Below are 26,344 nucleotides of genomic sequence, written 5' to 3'. Positions count from 1 at the left end.
GGCCAATAAATTTTTTTTCGAATTTTTCAGGAAGTTTTACATTTTTATCGATTTCGTGTTATTTTTCATAACCGAGAAAATCAAGAATTTGGGTTTCTAGGCCACCAATTATGCCGTTGCGAAACGTCCCCGACCAAACCACAAAGTAATCTTTATAAATCTCTCCTGGCTTCCTCAATATATAATTATCTTACGCGGAAGTTTCGCAAGATTTTCGATTCTTTATTCTTTCAGAGGAACTTATGTATGTTTCTGACATTGCCGTCGTCGAAAAGTCCTTCAACCTCTTTTCCTCTTTTCTTCTCGAGTACATCCATAACCTGAGGCTCTCCTTTCCACACTCCGGAACTAATCTATCCCCCGACGTTTGCTCTCCTTGGAACCGCCCATAAAATTTACATATTTTCCGCCTCTTCCCCTCTTTTTTCCTTTTTTTCAGTTTCTCTAATGAAAGTGTGTGTTTTTGGAAGAGATGGCTTTGATGACGGAAGATATGCGAATGTTATTTACATTTTTTATTTTTAGTTTTTAGTTTTTTGAGACTTTTTGGACTTTTAGAACTTGTTGCAAAAAATATGATTTTTGACTTTCATCTCTACAAATTAGATAAATGGGATCAATTATAAATAATTAATTACCCTTCGTCAATTAGCTATTCAATGCTATTGGACGTCATGATATTGGGAGGGAAGATCGAAAAACATACTAGAAAAAATTAAGTGATTTTTTGAATGGGATGGAGTCAAAAATTCTTCCAGTCTAGTTTATTTGAATCTTATACCGTTTTGTAGATCAAATCTAGATCTCTATTTTTGTAGTTGACAACTTTTTGATTGCTCAGCCCACTTTTGAGATATGCGCCTTTAAAGATGTCTGGGGTGTCGGCGGCGCGCACTCTCTTTTCTAGCTACCTGTCTTTAAAGGAGCACATCTCAAAAGTGGGAGAAGCTATTAAAAAGTTGTCAACTACAAAAATGGAGAGCGAGACTTTTTCTATAATATGAAATACAAACTTCATAATTTGCTCAAAAATTTGTTTTGTAGCAAAGTTTCAAAAATGTCAGTTTTTAAAAAATATTATTAAAATAAACTTTTTTTGGAACATTTTTAGGCTATTCTTAATGAAGTTTTTTGCGTTTTTTTGAAGTTTTTGAAATTGCATTTGTTAAATTTTTATTATTTCCATAATTAAACAAGTTTTTGCACATTTTCAGTCATTTTCACTCTCAATTTGGAGAGAAATATTGACTATTTTTGAAAACCCTCTAAAATCTTTTTTCTTCAGATTTTTTTGAATTTTATATTATCTTATAAAACAAAGGTCTTTGATTTTCATAGTTGAAAACTTTTCCAGTAGCTCCGCCCACTTTTGAGATATGCGCCTTTAAAAGTGGAAATTCGCAAAAATTTAGTCTAATTTGGTCATTTTTATCGCCAAAATGTGATTTTTACATCAAATTAACCCGAAAATTCCATTTCTGACGATAAAAACTATCCAAAGCCTAATTTTTTATGTCGGAAATCACATTTTTAGCAAAAATTTGGCCGAGAAGATTTTGGTCAAGGTGCACCACTATGAGAATGGGTACCAGGGTTCGATCCCGCTCGGGGGTAAATTTTTTAAATTTTTGATTTTTTTCTGTTTTTAGTATATTTTATCTGGTAGATCAAGTCTGGGGCTACATTTTTGTAGTTGACAACTTTTTGATAGCTCCGCCCACTTTTGAGATATGCGCCTTTAAAGACAGTCAGCAGGTACCCCAGCGGTCACATTTGGGCATTTTTTGTTCTGAGCAACACCATACTTATTTTTCCGGGTACCCTTCCTTACCAAAAACCAAAAAAGTCAAATCCCGATGTCTGATCACTTAAACACCAACTTCTCACACTTAACCGGTCAGACTTTTTGCACATCTTCCATTTCCTTGTGATTTCCGAACCTCAAACATCTAATTTTGTTTATAATTTCAAAAATATTTGCAGGTGTTATGTGTCAAGATGAGGGCGGAACACTATTCGACCCGCAGGACCCCGCCGTGTCCGGTCTCATCGACGCCCTCGAGCAATTCCAGAGCTTCTACACGTATTTTCACAGATACGCATGCCTTTTTATATGTATAATTGGAGTGTTGAGTAATGCGATTCATATTGCGGTGAGTAACAGTAGTTATTTTTCAAAAACCCTATTATTTTCAATTCCAGGTGTTATCCCGCCCCAGAATGCGTCGCTGCGCAGTGAATAGTGTCTTGACTGCTGTAGCCTTCTGTGACGTCATCACAATGACATCTTATAGTGTATACCTGATGAGATTCCGGTTTTATGAGGTAAACTTGAAAAATTACAAAAATATATTTTAGTTTTCAGACCGACCACGGTTATAGTTACATATGGTTAGTGTTCCTCAAATTCCATGTCTGGTCATCAATGACACTTCATGCTATCACACTTTACATGGGCGGTGTGTTGGCATTTATCCGGTGGCAAGCGTTGGGGAACATTCATAGCAAATGGTTACAACCGAGGAACTCGTGGTAGGTGTTTTTTTAGAAGGGGGATGGTTTTGAAACGTCCCTATACCCATTTTAAAACGTTTAGACTGTTGAAAACCTGTCATCGAAAAGTTGCTAACATTGTTTCTGGGTGGTTTTGAAACGTCCCTTTTCTCAAAACATCCTTTTGGGTAGTTTTAAAACGTTCTAATCGGTGACACCCGTTTCAAAACGGTCTGACCTTCGAAACCGGTTAACAGATTGTTCCGAAACGCCCCAATCTTGTTTCCGGGTGGTTGTGAAGCGTTCTGGTTCACGAATCCAGTTTTGAAACGTCCCGCTCCTTAACGTCTCAATGCCAGGTAGTTTCAGAACGTCCCTACCCTCAAAACTATCTTTTTGGTAGTTTTGAAACGTTCGTGTCAATCAGACCCGTTATAAAACGTCTCTGCTTTTCAAACCGGTTTTAAACGTTTTAAACAAAAATCTTTTAAAATCAAACATTACGAAACTAGGATGTCTTGAAACTGGGATATTTCACTACCGCAACATTCTCACATCTTTCATCTAGAATTTTTTTTTCAAGTTTTTTGAAAATGCCAAAACTTGAGAGCCCGTCAAATAGTCCCATGGAGACCTATAATGTTAATTTTTTAAAAGTCTAAAGATCAAACCTAGACCTCCATTTTACTAGTTGACAACTTTTTGATAGCTCCGCCCATTTTTGAGATATGATCCTTTAAAGACGCTAGCTTCTCTGCGCTTTTTCTCAACTCGCCTCCAGCTATCAATCTTTAAAGGCGCATATCTCAATAGTGGGAGGAGCTATCAAAAAGTTGTCAACAACAAAAATGGAGGTTTAGGTTTGATCTACAGATTGTATATACATTTGAAATTGATCAATTGTGTAAAAAGTCTGTGACGTTATCTCAAAGTTTGTGAATTTTGAAAAAAAAATTTTTTGAATTGTTTAGGACAAGCAATTTTGTTCAAATATATTTTGTTTTGAAAATCAGTTTTTGGAAATTTAAAAATCATTAAATTTAAAAACCAAACTATCCTTCAGGCAAGTCTTCGCCATCGTCAGTGTGGTGATGTCAATCGTCTGCCTTCCGACACTCGTCCTCCACAAAATCTACGAAATCGATACGTCTGAAATTGAAACGGCTACAGTATCCGAAGTGCTCCGACTCAGTGGACAGAGTATTCCGAAAGAAGTTCGATATAGCTTGAATTTTTCCACGTACTCGTGCGCGTTCTTCAAATTCAATTTGTGGATGTTGGCTGTGGTTTTGAAGGTGAGTGTTGTGTCGTAATTTGTAGCATAACTCGGTTGTATTTAGTCTAAAACTGAAAAATTCTTGAATTTCTGAATTCAGCTCATTGAGACGCTTCGAATGAGTATAAACATGCCTAGGTTTGAAGAAAGTTGGGTATCAACACGAAAACTTCGGTAACCCAGTTTAAAGGCGCATAGACCTCGAAAATTCACCAAACCTAGTCATGATTATAGTCATTTGAAGCGTCTCGATGAGCTGATTCCAAAAATTTAAGCATTTTCAGTTTCGGACTAATTCCAATTGAGTTATGCTACAATTATTGGTAGACGATTTTAGAAATGTTTCGAAATTTTGTTTTTCCCGTAATTTTTAGATTAGATTCCTGATAAAAAGCTAGACTTGCAACGATAATAGGCTTCGCTAAAACCCACGCCTACAGTACCCCGGTGGATTTTGTGGCGGGACCCAAATTTAGCAAGTTTAGCAAAATTTTCAGTAAATAGTCGGTTTCAAAACGTCATAGACACTTTAAAACCATTGTTACCGTTGTTAAACTCCCCCTTACTTCCAGGCCATCCCATGTGCTCTCCTCCTCTGGTTCACCATTGCCCTGGTCCTAAAACTCCGTCAAACCGACGAGAAACGCAATTATCTCTACTCGAAAAGCTTCCGGAAGCACGTCAAAAAGACTACAGTACCCGATAGGACCACGTACATGCTTATAATTATGCTAGTGGTTTTTCTGGTCACAGAACTGCCTCAGGGCTTTCTGGCGTTGTTGAATGGGCTGTACACTGGGGATGTCAACATTTATATTTATAAGAATTTGTCGGAGCTGCTGGATTTCTTGTCACTTATTAATTGCAGGTGAGTATCGGTATCATCGATATCATCGATATCATCGATACCATCGATATCAAATCGGTTCCCAGTTACCAAACGTCCCCTTCCTTTTTCCAGCGTCGACTTCCTCCTCTACTGTGTCATGAGCTCCCGATACCGACAAACCTTTGGTCACATGCTCATCCGCGTCGAGTCATGGCTCCGAAATCACGGAGAACGTCGTCGTCTCGCGAGAGAAATCAAAAAGAAGCTTCCCGCCCCTGTCGGTGTATAATTGTTCTTGCCTTCTGATATTTTATATGTCTCATTTTGCACAACGGGTTATTTTATGGAATTATGCGGATACGTGTTTGGATTTTTATTTGAAAAAAGAAATAAATATTATTGATCTTATTTTTTATTCCACAGATTGGATTTTTTTAAATGTCTCACTCCGATTTTTTCTTTTAGTTCATTCAACTTTATTAATAAGCTTCAAAACGTATCAAACAAATGAAGAGAACAATAGAAAAATTATCATTCAGAAAAACATGAAAATAAACACTTATGGATAAGGAGAGTAGAACAGATAAAATGTTGCATGAACATCTGTCAAAATAACAAATTCCAAAAAAAAACAAATTAACAATCAAATCTTGTAAAAGTACACAGTAAATTACAATACTGATAATAAAGAATGGTCATAAAGAATGCGACACTTGTAGTTTTTAGTTGAAAATGGTCACATTTGTGACTGTGAGACGGTATCCCTGATAGTTTCACAATATTGATTGTTTATGGACTATACAGATCACAAATAGAGCTTCATTTTTAAAGTTGACAACTTTTTTGTACGGGTACATCCAAAGAAGTTATCAATCGTCTAAGAAATTTCTCTCACCTGTATTATATGGTAGTTAAAAACACTTTTTGTTTAAAATTATGCATTTATTGCTCATCACTTCGAAAACAGAAAAAATAGGTAAAAAAAATGAAACAACACAATAATCTGGATTTGACGGGAAAAAAACAAAATCAAGTGAAAAAATCTGAGAGAACCAAAACATAACATGCTAAAAATGAGAGTAGAGAACATCTGGAGACAATTGTGGAGCAGAGTAACAAAGAGAAGGTTGAGTTATGGTGGAAGTACAAAACTGGGCATCAGAGAAGTAGGAATCAAGAAAACTTGAAACGGAAAACATAAGATAAATAATCGAAAGAGGAAAATGAAAACAACACGAAACGAGGTAACAGAAAATATGATGAAGAAATGTGTAAAGCTGGAGAATGATCAGAGACAACCGAGACAACGATCAGCAAACAGTAAAATAATTAAAAATTGCTCAAAAACTTAAAACAACTTATTCAATCTTCTCAAAAACCATCGTCTTCACATTATGATCCCTAAACACGATCATCTCCTTCTCCATCTTCTCTACGAATCTCTCCTTTTTAGACGTCCATCCCTCCCCCGTCTCATTCCTGGTCCATGCCACAAAATATCCATCTTTGTCCTTCTCCATTTGGTGTGGAAGGCATTCGACAAAAGAGACAACTTTCCAACGGCTTCCATACATCTCCACTAAAGATTCTGAAGTGAGCTCCTGAATCTTGGAGCTCTTGGAGCCATCTATCAACATCACATGGTAACGGCCATAGGGAGTGATGACGGTTTTCTTGAACACTCCTTCAAGACACTGAAAGCAGAAAGGCGAGTATAAAGTTTCCATGAAGCGGAGCCCAAAGATTTGCTCAAATGTTGCGGAGCAGTGAGGCTTGACCAGACTGGAGCACTTCGTCTGTCCAGGTTCATTCTGCTCTCCTCGTTTTTCTGGCAACTCGTGACCACGTCGACATTCAATTTTACGCTTCTCGAAGAACCGAATAGGTTCCAAGCTGACGAGAGGCTCGAGCTTCTGAAAAAACAAAAGAGGTATGAAGAGTTATTCTTTGTAAAGTCTTACCTCCATCAATTTCTCAAACGCTTCTCCGACGCTTGGCCATCTTACATGGCTGCTCTTTTCGAGGATCTCCTTTAATCCGGTGGGATCTCTGACTGATTTGAAGATCTTGTTGTGGCGGGTGTCCAAGTAGAGCATGTTGCAGATGGTGCTCTCCAGACAGAAGATGCCATCTGAGTCCTCCGGAGTGATCACAGAAGGTGTAAGGTCCATCATTCTAGATCTTTTTGGCGGCGACGTTTCGAAGGAGCTGGGATCATCACGATAGTCACGGCGGTTAGTGCGGCTGGCGGATCTTTCCCTGATCGTCCGGCTGATGGATCTGTCTCTAGTGGAGCGGTTCAATCCTAATCTCTGCTCTTCAAATATTCTGTGTGCAGCACTCAATTCAGTTCTTTTAGCTGCTCTTTCTTTCTGCCGAGCTTCCTGAGGTTTACCGTTTTCATAGCTCCTTGGCATTCTGGAGTCGCTTCTTTCCGTAGCGATGGAGTTGAAGATGGATCTTTGATAATCGCCATCAAAACACTTGATGTCATCATCCGAATCATCTTCCAGAGTAATCACTGGAGGACCTGCAATTCTAGATCTTTTTGGCGGCAAAGTTTCAAAAGAGCTGGGATCATCACGATGGTCTTGGCGGCGGTTGGTGGATCTGTCGCTGATCGAAACGTCATAGCTTCTGGATGAGCTTGGCTCGTTCTCGTATCCGAGACGGTAGGTGTTGTTGGCCCGATCAGGAAGTATTCCATGAGATCTCTGATCTCTTGTCCAATCGGAAGCTTGATGAGTGAGTCCGAGAATCTGGAAGTGTGTCATACAATCCGGGACGGTCGGTGGATCTGGAGCGATGGCGGGATTGGTGAGGTGGGCCATTTTGATATGGGTCCCTGGATCTCTGACCGCTTTCGTATCCGCGGCGATAGCTGGGTCTGCTCCGATCAAAAGCTTGATGAGTCCGAGAATCGCGAAGTTTGTCATAGCGTCCGGATGAGCCTGGCTCATTCTCGTTTCCACGTCGGTAGGGGGATCTGGATCGAGCAAAATATTGGTGAGTTTGTCCGTCACGATTTGAGTCACTGGTTAGTGATCTTCCAGAAGATCTCTGCGCATTCTCGTATCCGCAGCGGTAGGTGGATAGAGAACGATCACGGGATTGGAAAATCCGAGAATCACGATAGCTTCCGGATGAGCTTCTTGACTCATTATCGTATCCGCGGTGGTAGGCGGTTCCGGTTGACTCAGAGGCTCTGCTTTCTCGTCCATCCCGATATGTGCTCCTGTCTGGCGAGGCGTCAGGAGAACTCAGCTCATCTTGACGGAGACGGGGGTAGGTGAACCTAGTCCGATCACGAGCTTCTCCAGTTTCTCGATTGCGATTCGTGTGTCTGACTGATCCCGCTTCAGATGAGCTCTGCTCATTATTGTAGACTCGGTCGTTCCATCCATGAGACTCTGATCCGCGATTCTTGGAACCACGATTTTCGTCACTGATTGGCGTGTGTTCAGGAGAAAGGTATCTGAATCTGACTGTCTCACGAGCTCTGTGGACTCGTTGTCTGTCGTCCGATCCTCGAGTCAATGGACGAGATCTGCTTTTCTCCGCGATGACCGGTGGCTCCCAATGGCTGCTTGTCGCTTCAGAAAATCCAAGTTGTGGGGCTGGATTTGGGTGAACATCGGAATCGGTTACTTCTGGAGATGGGATTGCTGAAAATTCGTGTGATCTTTATTTCAGTTGTCTCATGTTTCCGTTGAAGAGATAACCTAAGCTACAACTTACAGAAATCTAATAAAAAATAATTTGAAAATTTTTTAACATTGACACGAATCGGGCTGCTATATCAAAGTTATACTAACTTCACCCTGCAAGTGCCTCCCAAACAAAACAGATGCGGCCACTTACCTTGAAGATTATTCAGATTGATGTTGTCCTCCTTATCGCCATAATCATCACCTCCGATAATCTCATCGAATTCTGGATCAAGAGCAACCTCATTGTGAGCTCCATTTCCAATTTCCAAAGACGCCTCATGGTTCTCCGGTTGTCGCGCAGGTGAATTTACTGAAATTTCTTATGTTTTGCTTGGGATTTCCCTTTCTCTCTACTCACCTGGTGATCTGTTCAAATTGACGACATCTTCCTCTCCGGCATCATGATCCAACAGAAGTCCGTCTGGAACTCGGACACGATTTTCGGATTCTTCGTGGAGCGGGAGGTTAGTGGGATGGGCTTGATGGAGATCATCATCACGACGTACGACGGCTGAAATTTCAAGAATTGTTATGAGATTCCTGATAACTTTGCGTGATTCTAATGTGGCTCATATCATACTTGTCAACCGGGCGTTACTTCAAACTCAATATTATGAGCTGAAAAATATACCAAAATGTAGATTTCGGCAAGTTCTATAGTTGTGACAAGGGCTGTTCAAATAATTTTGGCTCAACATTTTCGGATATTTTTCGATTTTTGTGTATTACTGAAATAATAATTAATGGACACAGAAGAATTGTACCCAGAAACAGGTTTCAGTGGATCTGTACAGTTTTCATACAATTTCAAAATTTTTGCATATGAGAAACTAATTTTCTAGACAATTTTCTTGGAACTTATTTTTGAATTTTCAGGGTTTTTTTTGTCAAGAATTTTCGTCTTGTTAATGTACCGCTGGCCGGGATAAAGTGCAAAAAACGCAGAAAAGGCCGAAAAGCCATTCAAGCTCGGCACGCGGCCCATTAAAGACTAGCGTGTAGTATGTCACAGCCCAGATCTCGTCGAGATCTATCAGTTTCAGTTTGAAGCAAATTTTGCTCTTAATTTAACATTTCTCCAAAAGTTTCAAATAAGTTTCTCTTTTCCTTCTGCATCAACGTCTTCTACATATTCTCACTTTGCTCTAAAATCTCACCAGCGCTTTCCATTCCGTTTTCCAAAATTTCATTGACTTCCATCTCATGCTCGCCACCATTGTCGTCAAGAGCATTGTTCTGGTTTTCTACAATCTCTGCATCGTCAACTTGATCGTTCACTCTTCGCTGATCGACAGCGGGAGTCTTTGGAAATCTGCCTCTTCCCCTCGGCTTCCCGCTACAGCGATTTTTTGGCGGTCTGCCTCTTCCTCTTGGCTTTCCTGCACAGTTAGGCTGCGGGACCGCCGGATTCTTTGGCAATACCGCCTCAAGACTCTGAGGAACGGGGACGACGTGCACTGCTGAATTTACTGAAATTTCTTATTTTTTGCTTGGTTTTTTTTTCTTCCTCTCTACTCACCTGGTGATCTGTTCAAATTGACGACATCTTCCTCTCCGGCATCATCTGGAACTCGAACGCGATTTTCGGACTCTTCGCGGAGCGGGAGGTCAGTGGGATCGGCTTCATGGAGATCATCATCACGACGCACGTCTTCCAAAATATCATTGGCTTCCACCTCATGCTCGCCACCTTCATCGTCTCCTATGTTGTCTCCATTTGTTTCTTCTTCCACGCTTTGATGGTTGACCGTTGCGTACTTTGGCGGTCTGCCTCTCCCTCTGGGCTTCCCGTCACCGCGATACTTTAGCGGTCTACCTTTCGATCTTTTCTTTCCTCCAGAGGTTGGCTGATTCACCGCCGTATCATGGAGATCATCATCACGACGTACGGCGAATGAAATTTCTAGAATTGTTATGAGATTCCTGATAACTTTTGGTGATTCTAATATGGTGTCGTGACAATAATAGCCCCAGCTATATTGCCACAACTGGTACAATCTAACTCGTAGATTATTTCCACGTAATTTATAAAATATACAACGGTGAACTTATTGTTACTCTCAAAGGTTAATTACCTAGCCTACTAACCACGTGAAACGAACTTAAGACTCTTATCAAGATGACATTTGCCACGTTTCAATGTCAACATAAGCTATCGAAATGCTATCAATCAGTATCGGAAGTCAATCGTCTTCACACCGGCTGCTGGATCTCTTCTCAACTGCTCATATCGACAAGTCATATGCGATCACCAACGCCAAGGATACAACATCGTCGACAATGCATAAAGAGATTCCTCCAACTATGGTGTTTCTCCTATTGAGATTGCTCTAATAAACCGTTTGTATAATTCTGTGTTGGTTAACTTTCTAAGTTCACACTCTCTCACTCATTGCGGTCGGTTCGGGGTTCACCTGCCCAATAACCGTCGCAACATGGTGCATCGACCAGAGTTAATCGAACTTTGGTGGGGTGAGAGAATGCAGAGCTCGAAAGTTATTCAACTAGGATTTCGTGAATCGAACGTAAAATCGGTAGAGTAGATCCTGGCGGATGACTTCTGATCTCCTTACTCGAAGGAAAACTTTCTCTTATCGTAGGGAATCTAGACTCTATCGTAGAGTTTCCAACCTCTTATCCAAAGAGTGCATCATCGTGAGCAAAGTCGTTGTTCACCAAGTTTCTGTATGGGTTCGAGTGGGATCCGAACGAGTGGCAACATACAGTTCACTGGTAGGACGCCATATCGTTGACGTTATTCCCAGCGAGACTAGAGAAGTTTCTCAATCGTGAAACAGACCTTATTCATGAACCACCACTAAAATCTGTTGGTCATTCTCTCAAAGCACAGTCTTGTTCCTACCAACTATGAATTATCGTATTCATCCAATCCAATGATTGCATTGAATATTATCATAGAGGTTCTCTGCTCATCCGTAGATACATCAGAATTGAATTCAACGGAGGTTTATTCTGATAAAAGCACAATCGGTGCTAAGAGCACAATCGGTGCTAAGAGCACAATCGGTGTCTAACGTAAAAGCCAAGAAAGCAAAATGGTGCTCATAGAGAGTCATTTTTGTGACAAATTAGAGAAAAGATGTGGTGATGAAAACGTCAGATCGGAAACAAATAGCGTGGTCTAGATTCAGATTCTGGAGATTCACCGAAAATCTCACATCGATAGCCACAGAATCACCACCACCGACATACTACATCTTGAGGATGGTCTATCTCCCGTCGTATCGTTGATTCCGTGAAAGGGCCCAAAGTAGCAGGATCAGCGAGAAGACGAGGTGACAGATCAGGAACTTTGCAACTGACAGGAAGCCGACTGTACACCTTCCGCAAATGTTCTCCAACGAGGACCTCAAAGCATAACAACCCGTGAAACGTTACGGAAACCAACGATGTGAAGCAACACAGTAATAGGAATCTCAGCTACGTTTTTGATGGCTATGAAACGTCAATGATTCATACAGAATCCTAATGCGATGACCGATAACAGTGACACGTCGAGTCATTAGTATGTATTAAAAATGAAAGATAAAATCTCGTGAAATCAATAATTTCACGGAACCACGTCACAAAGAGAGCACGCAAGTCTTATCTCTCTATTTTATCAAGGTTAGCAAACCAGAGCAAGGTCAAGAAAAAGGAGGGCATGGATATTGGGTATATAAGGATGAAGATTCGACATAACAATATCAGTCTTCATCGACTCGTCGACCACATCGACAACATCCAACCTACCAACCAACCATGGCTAACAAGAACAAGAAGAAGAGCGAGAAACGGAATCCGGTGACCATGAAAACAATTAAGTGGAGTACCACCCGTGAGTTAACTCGAACCAGAACGCTCGTCTCTCTTGCTAACCGTGCTCTGGCACTTGAGAGAAACACCCAAAACATCACCGTACTCGACGGGTATCTGGCTCAACTGCTAAATCAACTGGCCCTAATCGAGGGTCTCCCGGAAAATGCGATCGATCTGCTCAAGAGCAACAAAAATCTTTGTGCGAAGAATGTGTTTGAAGCCAATCGGGCTGAAATATCGAACCATCTGGCATCTCGGGGACATGGCGGGCTAGTCAATCAGCTAATAGCGCTCATCGGAGACGTGACAACGACGGTGAACAACTTCCGATCTGGACGCGTTTCGGCGACCCCAGGAACACCACCACCACCACCATCCAATGGACTGGCTCCAGGAAGTGCGCAGACAACCGATGGAATCGCTCCGAATCAGGAACACCCCGAACGGCGTAACCCTGAACAATCGGTTCAGAAGGCAATCGATCAATCGGATCAGTTGCATCAAGGATTCGAGTCGAATACAGGTCGACACCCACCGAACTCAACAAAGCCTTGCGAGAGCAACCATAGTTCGGATGTCTCGGATCACCCGCCGTCCAACATACTCAACCGTGGATCATCCGAAGCCTCCCAGGACATTGCCGAGTTTGCGGATGATTTGGCTGTACGTATCGGAGCAATCGAGCATACTCAGACATTGCTCTTGGATTCATCTGCCACGGCAAATCGTGCCATCAAAAATTTGCAAGACAACATGCAAGCATCATCTGCCACGGCAAATCGTGCCATCAAAAATCTGCAAGACAACATGCAAGCAATCCAGGAAAACACGCAGAAAATGCAGGAAATGATGTATGAGGTCATCAGCCGGCAACCATTGTGGCAAAACAAGCCGGAGAAAAAACAAGAAGAAACCGAGCCGACAACTATGAGTGAGGCCACGAAGCCATCGATCGGTCAACCGGACGCTTCCGCCCTTGGTCAAAGCTTCCCAATACCACTGGAGAACTCGTCTCCACTTCCACCCGCATCGACGCCGAAGAACGATACGGTGGACTCTCCTATCCGTCGCCAGAACCCTCGGGTTTCCCAGGAAAGCTCGAATCCTCTAATCAACAGCACAGTCTACACAGTCATGAACACAGTTCCAGTTTTCGACGGGGAACCAGCCGACTATAGTATGTTTATGCAGCTGTTTAATTCTATGGTTCATGACAAAGATGACATCCCGGTGACGCTTAAACATGCCTTACTCATGAAACTCCTGAGTGGGAAAGTGAAGTCGATGTTAAGATCGGTGACTCTGTCAGAAGAAGACTATTATGTGCTAAGGGACGGCTTGGAGAGACAGTACAACAGAGAGAAGGACACTAAGCAACATCTCATCCATCAGCTCAACAAGTTCACTTTTTCCGAAGACAGTTTCGAGGATATGGAGAAGGACCTAAACAAATATAGCATCATAGCATACTCGCTTAGAAGTAAGGGATGCACATTGGATGACTCCATCTTCATCAATTCCTTCATTGGCAAGCTACCACAACAAATCATGGGAACCGTCTTCATGAAGCATCATAAAAAAGACCGAACATTCCAAGAACTTGTAGGAATCGCCTACAGAACCATTTCTGAAAAACGAGCTCTGGATCAAGCACTAAAGATAAAGAAAGGCAGGATTACAACCAATGAAGTGTATGATGACAGATCGGATAAGGCCAAAATGACAGTCGGTCATAATACAGCACTCGTTTCGTCGAGTGACAGCAATTCTTCCTCTGATTAATCAGAGGTGTCCTGCAACGAACTTCCGTTACGTTACCACTACGGAAGTTCTTTTCCCAGCCCCCCAGTGTCGTGACAATAATAGCCCCAGCTATATTGCCACAACTGGTACAATCTAACTCGTAGATTATTTCCACGTAATTTATAAAATATACAACGGTGAACTTATTGTTACTCTCAAAGGTTAATTACCTAGCCTACTAACCACGTGAAACGAACTTAAGACTCTTATCAAGATGACATTTGCCACGTTTCAATGTCAACATAAGCTATCGAAATGCTATCAATCAGTATCGGAAGTCAATCGTCTTCACACCGGCTGCTGGATCTCTTCTCAACTGCTCATATCGACAAGTCATATGCGATCACCAACGCCAAGGATACAACATCGTCGACAATGCATAAAGAGATTCCTCCAACTATGGTGTTTCTCCTATTGAGATTGCTCTAATAAACCGTTTGTATAATTCTGTGTTGGTTAACTTTCTAAGTTCACACTCTCTCACTCATTGCGGTCGGTTCGGGGTTCACCTGCCCAATAACCGTCGCAACATATGGATTTTGTCATCTGTCAACCGGCCTGCCGAGTAACTCACTTCAAACTCAATATTATGAGATGAAAAATATACCAAAATGTAGATCTCGGCGAGTTCTATGACAATGACCTACTACTGACCGGGTGTCCATTCGTTCATGTGCCGCGAGGCGGGATGAAGGGCCAAAAACCCCAAAATTGCTTTAAAAAAGTCATTCTAGCCCGACTCGTAGTCGATTGAAATACAGTGACAAAAATACAGTAACCAAGTTACACCGCACTTGGCTCAATCCTGTTTGTCAGTGTAACTTGGTTACTGTAGTGTGAGTTAATTTGCGGTTTTTTTTGCGTTTTTTGGCACTTTATCCCGGCTTGCCATCCAACCCGTAGTAGGTCCCAGCCATAGAACTCGTCGAGACAAAGTTTGAAGCATTCTGACGGAAAATCATCTTCCAAAACAATCTCACCAGCTCTTTCATTGGCGTCCATCTCATGTTTGCCATCATCATCGTCTCCTATGTTGTCTTGAACACCATTTTGATTTTCTGCATCTTCAACTTGATCGTTCACTCTTCGCTGATTGACAGCGGGATTCTTTGAAGGTCTGCCTCTCCCTCTTGGCTCTCCTCCACAGTTTGGCTGTGGATTCTTTGGCAGTGTCTTTCTACAGTAAACAGCCCAGGCATTCATAAATTCTTGGCTGTTTTTATTATTGAAATGGCGCTTTTTGAAATGCTCTTGAAGAGCTTTGAGACTTCTGAAGGTTTATAAATGTTTAACATAAACCAATTTCAATAACTCACGTGCGAGATTCTCCGCAAATATTGCAATTGAATTCTTCTATCCAATTGGCGTTGCTCTTGTGGGGGGTCTTGATGTGAGCAGTCGCCTTGCTTGGTTTGGGGAACCGTTTTCCGCATTCATCACATTTGTAGGATCTCTTGTGGCGGCTACGTTGGTGCTCCTCGCGAAGAGCCGCATCGTCGAATGATTGGCGGCATATTTGGCATTTGAACTGGTCTCCGGACATAGTGAGGTCTGGAAAATTATTAAGAATTATGAGAGAGAGAGAGAGAGAGAGAGAGAGAGAGAGAGAGAGAGAGAGAGAGAGAGAGAGAGAGAGAGGAAACCTGTACATATTTCAAGACGAGAGAGTGCACCAATCGAGGAGACCTTCTCTGACGACAAAAAAGAACGAGCCCGGGTGCTCATATAATAATGATAAGAATGGGTTGACTAGTGAGAAGAGTGTGTTTGTCTGTTAGGGAGAACGCGTACACACTGGTACGGCAGCACAAAAAACCGTCAGTCTGTCTATGTATATTTCTCTGTGTCTTGACATTGGGACATGTCTCTTATGCGTTGAAGACGCATATCTCAAAAGTGGGCTTAGCTATCAAAAAACTGTCAACTGCAAAAATATAGCGCTACTCTTGATCTACAAAATAAAATAACTCAAAAACAGAAAGGGATCGAACCCTGGTACCCATTCTCATAGTGGTGCACCTTGACCGAAATCTTCTCGGCCAATTTTTTGCTAAAAATGTGGTTTCCGACATGGAAATTTAAGTTTTGTATTGTTTTCATTTACATAAATGAAATTTTTTGGTAATTTTGATGTAAAAATCATATTTTGGCGTTGAAAATGACAAATTCAGCGAATTTCCAACTTTAAAGGCGCATATCTCAAAAATGGGCGGAGCTTTAAAAAAATTGTAAATTACAAAAATGAAGCTCTAGGTACATTCTATACAGTCATATACCTTTTCATTTGTTTAAAACAGTTTGAGCATTGTTACAAGCTCTTAAAACAAATTTAAAATAAAATTGGTGTAGGTTTGACTGAAAGTGAAAGGTAAATTTGGACACCTTTTACACATATCAAATATTATTTAACAATTTTGAATTTTCATTCATTCTGTAGATTAAAAATAGGGCTTCACTTTTGTAGTTGACTATTTTTTGATAGCTCCGCCCACTTTTGAGTTATGCGTCTTTAAAGAGAGGTAGCGAAGATGAACATGCGCGCCGCCGACACCCCAGACCTCCTTTTTAGCTACCCATTTTCAAACGCGTATATCTCAAAAGTGGGCGGAGCTATCAAAAAGTTATCAACTAGTAAAATGTAGTGAATTTTACGAGCTACATTTTTGTAATTAGTACATTTTTGATAGCTACGCAACCTGGTGAGATACGGTGGCTCAAAGATTGTCAGAGAGAGAGAGAGGAAATAAGGGGAAAAGGGTGTTGTCAGTTAAATAGTACAGACAGTATCTCGCACGGTTTTTGTTTTTAACTCAAGGTATAGACTAGAATATTAAAACTTCATTTTCTGCACAAAAATTTTGTTAATTTGATTAAAAATTGTTAAATTTACGCAATTTTTCAAAAAAAAATCTATAAATCCCTAAATTCACGATAAATATTTTATAATTATGTTTCCAACATCAACATTTTAATTTTTCAGAACTAATTAACACAAAAAATTAAAAAAAATAACAAAGAATCGGCCAGAAACTGCAAAGAATATGAATAGTCGCATTCAAACGCTCGACACCCTCCGCGTAGTTCGGTGGAGCGCGATTGCGAGTGTCTAACCAAGGCGAGGGTGTCCAACCGATTGTTGCTGGGTGTCTGGGGGTGTTTCTCCAAATCAAATAGTCCTCCTCCTGCCTTCTCTGCGTCTACAAGTGTCCATCCCCACATCATAAACAAATTGTGTCTGTCATACATAAAGTGGGTTTGGCTCCGCCCACTTTTGCAATTTGCCGCACACACTTAGTTTTTTTGAGCTAAGGCTTCTGGTGGAGTAATTTTTTATTATAATGAAATAATCCCGATGTATTATATATAATAAACGTAAACAGGAACACCAAAGAAAGAAAAATTAGAGAAAGGTGTCAGGCCATCCAAATTGGGTCTGAAAATAATACAGTAATCATCTATGAAATCTCAAAATATATATATGGGCCAACCTTGCTGTAGTAACCAAACACTACTTCGTGTTTCAGCTTGTCGTTTACCATGAACCAAGTTCCAACTTCTTGATCCCATTCCAGAGAAATCTAAAATCGAAATTTAAAATGTGCAATTTGAATTATTTCAGTTGAAAATGACCAAGAGTGTGTTACGGTATAACTAACTGTCCCACAAAGTAAATTATGTGTAAACCATACAAAACAAAGGTGGATCTTCATTTTTGTAGTTGACAACTTTTTTGTACGGACACTCCCTAGAGAGTTATGGTCATCTCAAATCGTCTCATTTCAGTGGAAAATAGAGTGATTTTTGAGCTGTTCCCATAAAATGACCATAACTCTCTAGGGAGTGTCCGTACAAAAAAGTTGTCAACTACAAAAATGAAGGTCTAAGTCTGATCTCTATGATCCTTTAAAAATTTACTTGATCGGACTATCAGTGATCGGAGAAGCAGTGATCGAACAATTACCATGACACACTCTCAAAGTTGGACATTTTCAATTGAAAACTCACTATTTTTACACGGCCGTGTTCCAATACAATATATAGATCGCACACAATATAATTTAGAATTTCAGAAAAATAGGGTAACAAAGTGTAAACGTCGACTCACATAGACATCTTGTACAGAAATGAATTGAAATGAATGAAAGAGATGTGGCTAGACCCCTCCTCTCAGGGGGGCAGGTGCCAACAGCCCACCTGCGCTCAGTTTTTTTTTCTGTTGTGCAATGAAAAAGTGAAAGGACACCTGTCACTAATGGACGAAGAGGAACGTCGGGGTGGAGTGAAAAAGTAGTCTGGAAAAATGTTCAATAGAAAATTTTTGAATTTTCGATGGAAATTTTGGTGATTTTTGATAAAATGTTGTATGAAGACAACCCCAAGAATTCGTTTTCAGTGATGACTAGAAAATATTTCCTCAAAATTAATGATTTTCAGAGACAAATGAGATCTGAGCTTTAACACCAATTTTCAACAATCTGACACTATTTTTCATAGATTTTAAACACTTCTGAGGTAGCTTGGACTGATTTTATTGATTTTGAAACGATTTTTCTGTCAAAATTTATCAATAATCAATTTGGAACTTATATCTGAATTGGTTCAAACTTGATTTTGATCAGTTTTGAGAGTTTTTACGGTTTTTATCAGGTTTTTGCCTGAGAAAACAATAACATCTCCAAAATCGCATTCTGAAATGATTAGAATGACTTAAATCTTTATTTAAAAAAATTTTCAGCCAATTTTGACAGATTTTGACCAAAACTAGCTGAAAAATTATTCAGTAGTGCTCTAAATCAATTTCGACTGAAAAATTGCTTCAAAATCACTAAAATCAGTCCAAGCTACCTCAAAAATGCGAAAAATCGATGAAAAATTGTATCAAATTGTTCAAAATCGGTGTAAAACCTCAGATCATATTTATCTCTGAAAATCATTATTTTCAATTCATAATTTGCAGGGGCCACTAGTTAGCAGAGCTGTGCGGAAGTAGAATTTTTGGACTGAAAACGAACTTTGGCGTTGTTTTCATACAAAATTCCATCAAAAACCACCGAAATTCCGCGAGCATTTTCACGATAAATAAATACGTAAAAAATTGAAAAGGTCACAGAATAATTAATCCAAAAAGGAAAAAATCTAATAAATCGTGGCATGCCCCAATTAAAATTTTCTTCGTGACACGTCTCTCATTGGCTGTTTTGTTTATCAATCAATCCAATCAGTTCCAACTTTAAATCTCGGATTAATCGACGAATTTCAAAGTTTCAAAGTGGAAAAAAATGGGAGATGTGGACAAAGCTTTCAAAGGCGGACAAGCAGAAGTAAACAGTAAACCATTTAGTTTCATTGAAGCACAATACGACGGAGGGGACGCCAAAATGAAACATTTATTGGAATCATTGTGCAACAACTGTAAGTTTAGTGGGGAGTTTAGGGCTTGGAGGTAGCAAAAATCAGATTCAGTGTGAAAAGAGCTTCAAAATGAGCCCCATATCGATATATATACAGTAGCGAGCATAGGTGAGGGCAGATTCATACTTTCATGTGTATCTCTGCTGAATCGTGTCCGTTTTGCATAATCTTTTTTTTAACAGATAGCTGAAACATTCAGTAATAAAAAAATAAGTTTTTTGAAAAAGTTAACATTTTAAATTTTATCGATAATCGATTTTTCCTGACCGTGAGTAGTATACAGAGGCAGTTAGGCGCACAAATAAAGCACAGGGGGCGGAGCTTAGCAAGCTAAGATCCGCCCCTGTGCTTTATTTGTGCGCCTAACTGCCTCTGTGAGAATACTTAATCAGCCCATCATATCAGAAAGTGATTAACTGATACAATTTTGAAAACTTACTGATAAGAGTGATAAGAGTGATTATACATGAATGAAAATGCCTAGGGATCAGAGTATGGTGGGTTAAATGATGAAATGATAAGGTGATTACTGATAAAGTGATTACTGATAAAATGATAACTGATACGGTGATTACGGTGAAGTGGTTACCAAAACTACATTGCTCAATTTTCCAAAAAAAGTGATTACTGATAAAGTGATAACTGATAAGGTGATAAATAGTGATAAGGTGATTACGGTAAAGTGGATATTAGAACTACATTGCTCAATTTTCCAAAAAAAGTGATTACTGATAAATTGATAACTGATAAGGTGATAACTGATGATATGGTGATTACGGTAAAGTGGTTATCAAAACTACATTGCTCGAATTTCCTAAAAAGTGATTACTGATAAAGTGATAACTGATAAGGTGATAAATGATATGATGACAACAGATATGATGATAACCGTTGAGTGATTACTTTACTCTTCTAATTTGGTGATTACTGATTATTCTATTCAAATTTGGTGATAACTGATAAAATATATGATTTTAAAAAAGGAAAAAAAAATCGAGAGCGAAAAAAAAAACCGCAGCTCGCTAGACTGCATAATGACAAGAATGAGCTAATTTGAAAAATCAGACTATTATGTACCCTATGTTTCTCTAAACTCTCTTCTCTCTCCTTGAAAACAGATCACTGACTTTTTTGACATACCCCTCCCTCTTTTCAAAAAAAAACACAGTTTGGTATTTTAATTAAAATTTATTTTCAAAAAATTTTAATATCAGAAAAAAGAAAATTTGAATAGAAATTACAATTCATTTTGTTCAGTCGAAGTTGATTGATGATTGGCCAAAATTCTCGGTATTGGTTTAGGAAATTTAGCCAAGATTGTTCGTTTTTGACAATCGACACAGAAATCGTATTCAAGAACCTCATTACTGATGGTGATTGATGGCCGGCAGCAGGGTGCCAATGCAACTGTCACACTTGCGCCACGTCCGGTGAGGACACACGGTAGCACTGAAATAATACAGTACTTTTTTTCTAATTAATTACTATTATGTTTACTTTTCTTCCATTTACTTTCTCCTTCTTCTACCAATTTTCCATCATTTGTCGTTTTCACTTCTTAAAGAACAAATATTTTGCTTTTTCTTTGTTCATCAAACAAACCGTATAACGTAATTGGGTATTTTTGAGCATGTGCAGGATACTTCAGAGCAAAGGTACGTTTTTCACACAAATTGCAGAACTTTGAACGATATTTGCAATTCCGAATAGTAATAGTACTAGCACAAGAATCACATAGAGAATAAACCAAAATACCGGTTCCATTAACCAGAGCGCAAGCTGTGATATCGGACCACATTGTGATTTTTTTAAACAAACTCCTCAGTTTTATACTTATTCCTAAGCTCCGCCCCTAAAATTTAGAAATCTAGAACCGGTTTTCGGAGCCGTCTTCCTTCAGTTGCAACCAAAACCGAAATGATGTCATCCTGAAAACTCGTAACCTATAAACGTGTTTTTAGAAAGTGGGTCAGAGCCATCACAATGTTACAGAAATGATGTCATTGAAGAAATTTCCAAGATTCCAAAACCGAAATATCCTGTTTTCAAAACGGGATTTCTAAAAGTAGGTCAGAGTTATCACATTTTGGTAGCATGTAGCCTGACGTTTTCACAGTATGAGAGTGGAAATCTTACGATATAAGCTCCGCCCATAGGGTTTAAAAGGATCGCGAGAGAAGGAAACCTCAACCATGTCGAAATGGAATAGTCCTGGAGGTTTGTTTCATTTCATATATTCGGATTTTAATTTTGTTTTTACAGCTATTGAAGAGACTATTGAAGAAGTTTGCGCTAAAGTTAAACTGGTAACTGGTTCGGGGAGAAAACCTATCAAACCGTTACATCAAGTGGCTGTAGAATTTGAAAACAAGGATGGTACTCAATTTATGAGTGGTGAGTTTTTTATATCAAAAATTTTTTTTAAAATGTATATATTTTTTTTTAATTTTAGAAGAAGAAATTGTGGAGATGAAAAATCACATGCACTTTGAATACGAACCAAAATTTGTTTATCGGAATGAAAAACGTGTATCTCTTCCGGAAACACGACTTCGATTCAAAGGAAAAACAAATACTCCCGAGCTTATGGAAAGAACATTCGACCAGTTTATCAGATACTGTATTGGTAAAGCTGGAGGAAACTTGGAAAGATCGAAAATGAGCTTCGGGTACGTATTGGTTTTTAATAAAAAATATTGTTTTTTTCCAGATTTTTTCATGAAGGATTTCACAAGGCTGAAGGTTTTTGGATAAATGAAAGAACTTACCAAACCTTTAATGGACAAGTTTTAATGGAGGAATTGGAGCGAATTACTCAATCAAAAGGAGAAGTAGACATTGATGAAACCTTCATTATTCATATGCATGTGTTCAACAATTTTGAAGGAGGAGCGGGTCGATGTAGAAATAAAGTAAGCTGAAAAAATACAATTTATCACGTTTCAATTGTAGATGTTCGATGAAGAGAAAAAAATACCTGCATATGTAGTTGGAGACGGTAAATGTCTTCCAAAGGCTGTGGCTCTCGCAATAACATTTTATGCATCCAAGGAAAACGTTGAACAATTTTCTAAATGGGAAAGAATGATTCGAGTAAAGGTGAGTACTGGCAGCGAGTCATATACTTTGATTTGTTCTTTTATTTCAGTACAGAAGTCTAAATGAAAAACTTCAATTGACAGCTGCTAATGAAATTTTGGAAAAATCTGGATTGTCTACGGAACAACAAGTTTTCAACATTGATGATTTGGAAAAAATTGCGGCAGTTTATCCAGACTACAAGTTTGAAGTCTACAGTCGACCTGCTTACGAAAAATATTACCAAATCATCAAAGAGTTCAACTTTGATGCTTCAAAACTCGTTACACTTGCGTTCAAAAGAATTGATGGAGTAGGACACTATGATTTTATCAAACCGTCACGTATGAACATGAAAGCCACGTGAGTGTATTTGATTTGAAAATAAAAATATATGAATTTTCCAGATATTGCTACAAATGTAAACAAAAGACATTGTCTACTGGTCATGTCCAAGTGTGTGATGCTAAATGTGAAAAATGCGGTTTCTATGAATGTGATAATACTCAAACCGAAACAATTCACTGTGAAATCTGCAACACAAACTTTCCCAATGAAGACTGTTACAATGGCCACTTGGAATGTGCTTACAGAGCAAAGAAGACAATGTGTGAAAAGAGATATACGTAAGTGTGACTATTTTTAAACATTTAACAACGCAATTTCAGATGTCTCGAATGTGGTTTCCGAGTGTGCAAAGATAAAATTTCACAAGATGAAGTACACGAATGTGAAAAACGATCGAGATGCATGCAATGTAGGGAAATGTATGATGCAACTCGTTATCACAATTGTTGCTTCCAACCTCCAAGAAAAAGATTCAAGGAAAGCAAGATGAAAGCCCAAAAATCCTACAGAATCTTATGCTATGATGTTGAAACTATAGTAGTAAACTCACCCTATGGACCAGGTATTATTCATTGGAAATTAAAAAAAACTACACACTACTTTTAGATTTCTCCAAACCTCAACCAAACCATGAAGTCAATCTTGTTTGCTACAAAATGTGTTGCAATTTGTGTGTTGAAGAAGGAATGGAATGTGATTGTGAAACTGGGAACTTTCACTACTTTGAACACGTGGATCCATTGGAAGACTTTGTCGATTTTTTACTTCACAACACAAAACTGGACAATGCCTATGTGATTGCTCATAATGGCGGAAGGTTTGTTTTCATAAATTTAGTCAGTAAAACATTGTTTTTCATTCAGATATGATCATAATTTTGTCTTGTCGAAAATTATGACAAGTTTTGGCATCATACCTGAATATGTTTCAAATGGAACTTCACTCATCATGGCTAACGTTACCGCTAGCGTTAGAAGAACGGATGCATATAACAGTTTGAAGTTTCGAGACTCCTTTCGCTTCATACCCATGCCTCTTTCAAAAATGCCAAAAACTTTTGGAATCACCGAACTGAAAAAAGGATACTACCCATACTATTTCAATCACAAGGAAAATTATGGCAAAGTATTGGATCGTCTTCCTGACAAACTTTTCTACGATCCAGACCACATGAAACCAGAACCTCGTATCGAATTTGAAAAGTGGTATGAAAACCACAAAAATGACGAGTTTGATGCGGACATGGAAATTTTGGTTTATTGCCAAAGTGATGTTGAAATATTGACAACTGGATTATCCGAATATATCAAGGTATTTGTCTTTTTTTTTGTTTAACTAAACCATATTTTTTTAGATTTGCAAAAGACTGTTCAACAATTGGAATCCAATTATACATTCATGTACAATTGCCAGTTATGTGCACCATATCCTAAAGTTTGAACATTTCCAACGAGGAGACTTGGGCATTATTTCTGAAAATGGATGGCCAGAACGGAATAATTCAGTCTTTGCACTCAAAACATTAATGTGGTTGGAAAAGAAGGATGGTGTAACAATCCATCACAAATTACGTGGCCCTGAGAAAATGATCAAAATGTCAAATGGAGACTGTTTCTTTGTAGATGGATACGAGGAAAAGTCAAACACTGTCTATGAAATTTATGGATGTTTCTATCACGGATGTCCAATGTGTGCAAATCCAACCTTGGAACACCCTAATCACCCAGGAGTCGAAAACAAGGCAATTTATGATCGAACCATGAAGAGAGAAGAGCGAATTAAAGAAGCTGAGTACAATGTGATTAGCTGGTGGGAACATGAGATCAACGAAATGCTCAAAAAAGACTCGGAAATGCGTGATTTCTTCAAAAAGGTAGTTTTATTTATTTAAAAATTTTAAACAACATTTTTTTTAGTGTCGACACGCATCTCATCTTGTACCCCGTGAAGGAATGTTTGGAGGACGTACACAACCATATCAGATGATTGTAGAGTGTGAAGAAGACGAAGAGATTTGTTATGACGACTTCAACTCGTTATATCCATCAGTCAATATTATGTTCCAGTACCCTAGAGGACAACCTATAGTCTACAAGACCAATTTCCCGTCAATCATCCCAGGAAAAGGTGTCGATAAAAAAGGTGAACGAAATATTGATTATCAAATTGGCAATTTAAAAATTTCAGGACTATACTTTTGCTCAATATATGCACCTCCTGATATCAAGATTACAGTGCTACCTTACAAGATACCAGGATTTTTGACATTTCCAAGCTGTAGAACATGCATCGAAAAGAATCAAAAAACTGCATGCTACCATACAAAAGTGTCTGACCGATACTTGACTGGCGTATGGACACATGCCGAATTGAATGCGGCGATTGAAAGAGGTGAGAGAGAGAGGGAGAGATAGATGAAAAGAAAAATTCAAATTTAGGCTACCAGCTGCTTCAATTTCACGAAATTTGGTGGTGGCCTGATGATAAATGGCAGACTGCCGCCTATTTCGTAAATTATTTAAAGTCAATGATTCAATTGAAACATGAATCATCGGGTTGGCCTAGAGATGGCATGACTAATGAAGAAAAACTGGCATATATCAACGAGATTGAGCAAAGAGATGGTGTCACCCTTGTGATGGAAAATGTCAAAAAGGCCGACAACATGAGAGAAATGTCAAAACTCTTTTTGAATACATGTTGGGGTGCGTTAAAAAAACAATATTGAAAAACAATTTTTATTTAGGAAAGCTAGCAGAGAATCCTGTCAGAACAGAATCAAAACTGTTTGAAACATTGGATCATGTTTCTCAAAGTGAGTACATGAGTGAGCAAGGATATGAAGTCAAAGGAATCAAAGACTGGGATGATGGTAGAACACTGATAACAAGGTCATCCAAAACCGAGTCTGTAAAAACCAAGCAATTTACAAGTATTATTATCGGTAGCTCAATACCGATTAATATCTTTGAAAAATTATATTTTTGAAGGAATTTACACCACTTCGTATGCGCGCCTGCGTCTCTTACAGGCAATGGAGGCTGTCGGTTCTGAAAATCTGATATATGCTGGTGAGTAAAACAAAAAAAAAGGAGAAATTTACAAATTACTATTTTTCAGACACTGATAGTGTGATATACAAGAAGAAGATTTCGGATCCAAGTCCAGTAAAAGCACTCATTGGAGATGGATTGGGCAAGCTGAAATCTGAAATTCCAAAAGGATACCGAATGAAGAAGATAATTTGCATGGCTTCCAAAGTCTACTCTTACCTGTTGGAACATTTGGAGACTGGTGAAGAAAAAATTGTGATCAAGTTTAAAGGAGTCGTTCTCAATTCATCAACCAGTCGAACTATTAACATGGAAACTATGGAAGCTTCGGTAATTATCATTAAAATTTTCAAAATTTTCAAAATTTTAAATTTTCAGGTCAGAGAATTTCTTGATGGCCAAACAAATGTTATATCAGTTCCTGAGAGGACAATGAGGCGAACAAAAGTGCTGGGAGAGATTACGACGGCTCCATTTGAAAAACGTCTAAAGCCTGTGATGGATAAAGTTCGAGTCCTCCCAG

At 39.1% G+C, this 26,344-nt stretch overlaps 3 protein-coding genes across 3 annotated transcripts; 1 reads left to right on the top strand and 2 right to left on the bottom strand.

Moving 5' to 3' along the window:
* Nucleotides 1–1,988: 1,988 nt before the first annotated feature.
* Nucleotides 1,989–4,887, top strand: GCK72_007783 (uncharacterized protein; the record flags this gene model as incomplete). The annotated part of the gene is made up of 6 exons (XM_053726445.1): nt 1,989–2,153; nt 2,203–2,295; nt 2,366–2,532; nt 3,557–3,788; nt 4,342–4,637; nt 4,731–4,887. 6 exons carry the CDS (start codon nt 1,989–1,991, stop codon nt 4,885–4,887), a joined length of 1,110 nt encoding a protein of 369 aa, XP_053590639.1.
* A 1,069-nt stretch (nt 4,888–5,956) lies between these two features.
* Nucleotides 5,957–15,473, bottom strand: GCK72_007782 (uncharacterized protein; the record flags this gene model as incomplete). The annotated part of the gene is made up of 9 exons (XM_053726444.1): nt 5,957–6,511; nt 6,560–7,584; nt 7,634–8,263; nt 8,460–8,618; nt 8,667–8,819; nt 9,448–9,768; nt 9,828–10,211; nt 14,911–15,200; nt 15,247–15,473. 9 exons carry the CDS (start codon nt 15,471–15,473, stop codon nt 5,957–5,959), a joined length of 3,744 nt encoding a protein of 1,247 aa, XP_053590638.1.
* A 5,106-nt stretch (nt 15,474–20,579) lies between these two features.
* Nucleotides 20,580–21,140, bottom strand: GCK72_007781 (uncharacterized protein; the record flags this gene model as incomplete). The annotated part of the gene is made up of 3 exons (XM_053726443.1): nt 20,580–20,791; nt 20,840–20,899; nt 20,945–21,140. The coding sequence occupies 3 exons, from the start codon at nt 21,138–21,140 to the stop codon at nt 20,580–20,582; spliced, it is 468 nt and encodes a 155-aa protein (XP_053590637.1).
* Nucleotides 21,141–26,344: the final 5,204 nt, after the last annotated feature.

Source organism: Caenorhabditis remanei, chromosome II (assembly GCF_010183535.1).
Source record: "Caenorhabditis remanei strain PX506 chromosome II, whole genome shotgun sequence".
NCBI lineage: Eukaryota > Metazoa > Nematoda > Chromadorea > Rhabditida > Rhabditidae > Caenorhabditis > Caenorhabditis remanei.
The sequence above is the reverse complement of the archived record's forward strand: the minus strand, read 5'-3'. Positions and strand labels throughout refer to the sequence as shown.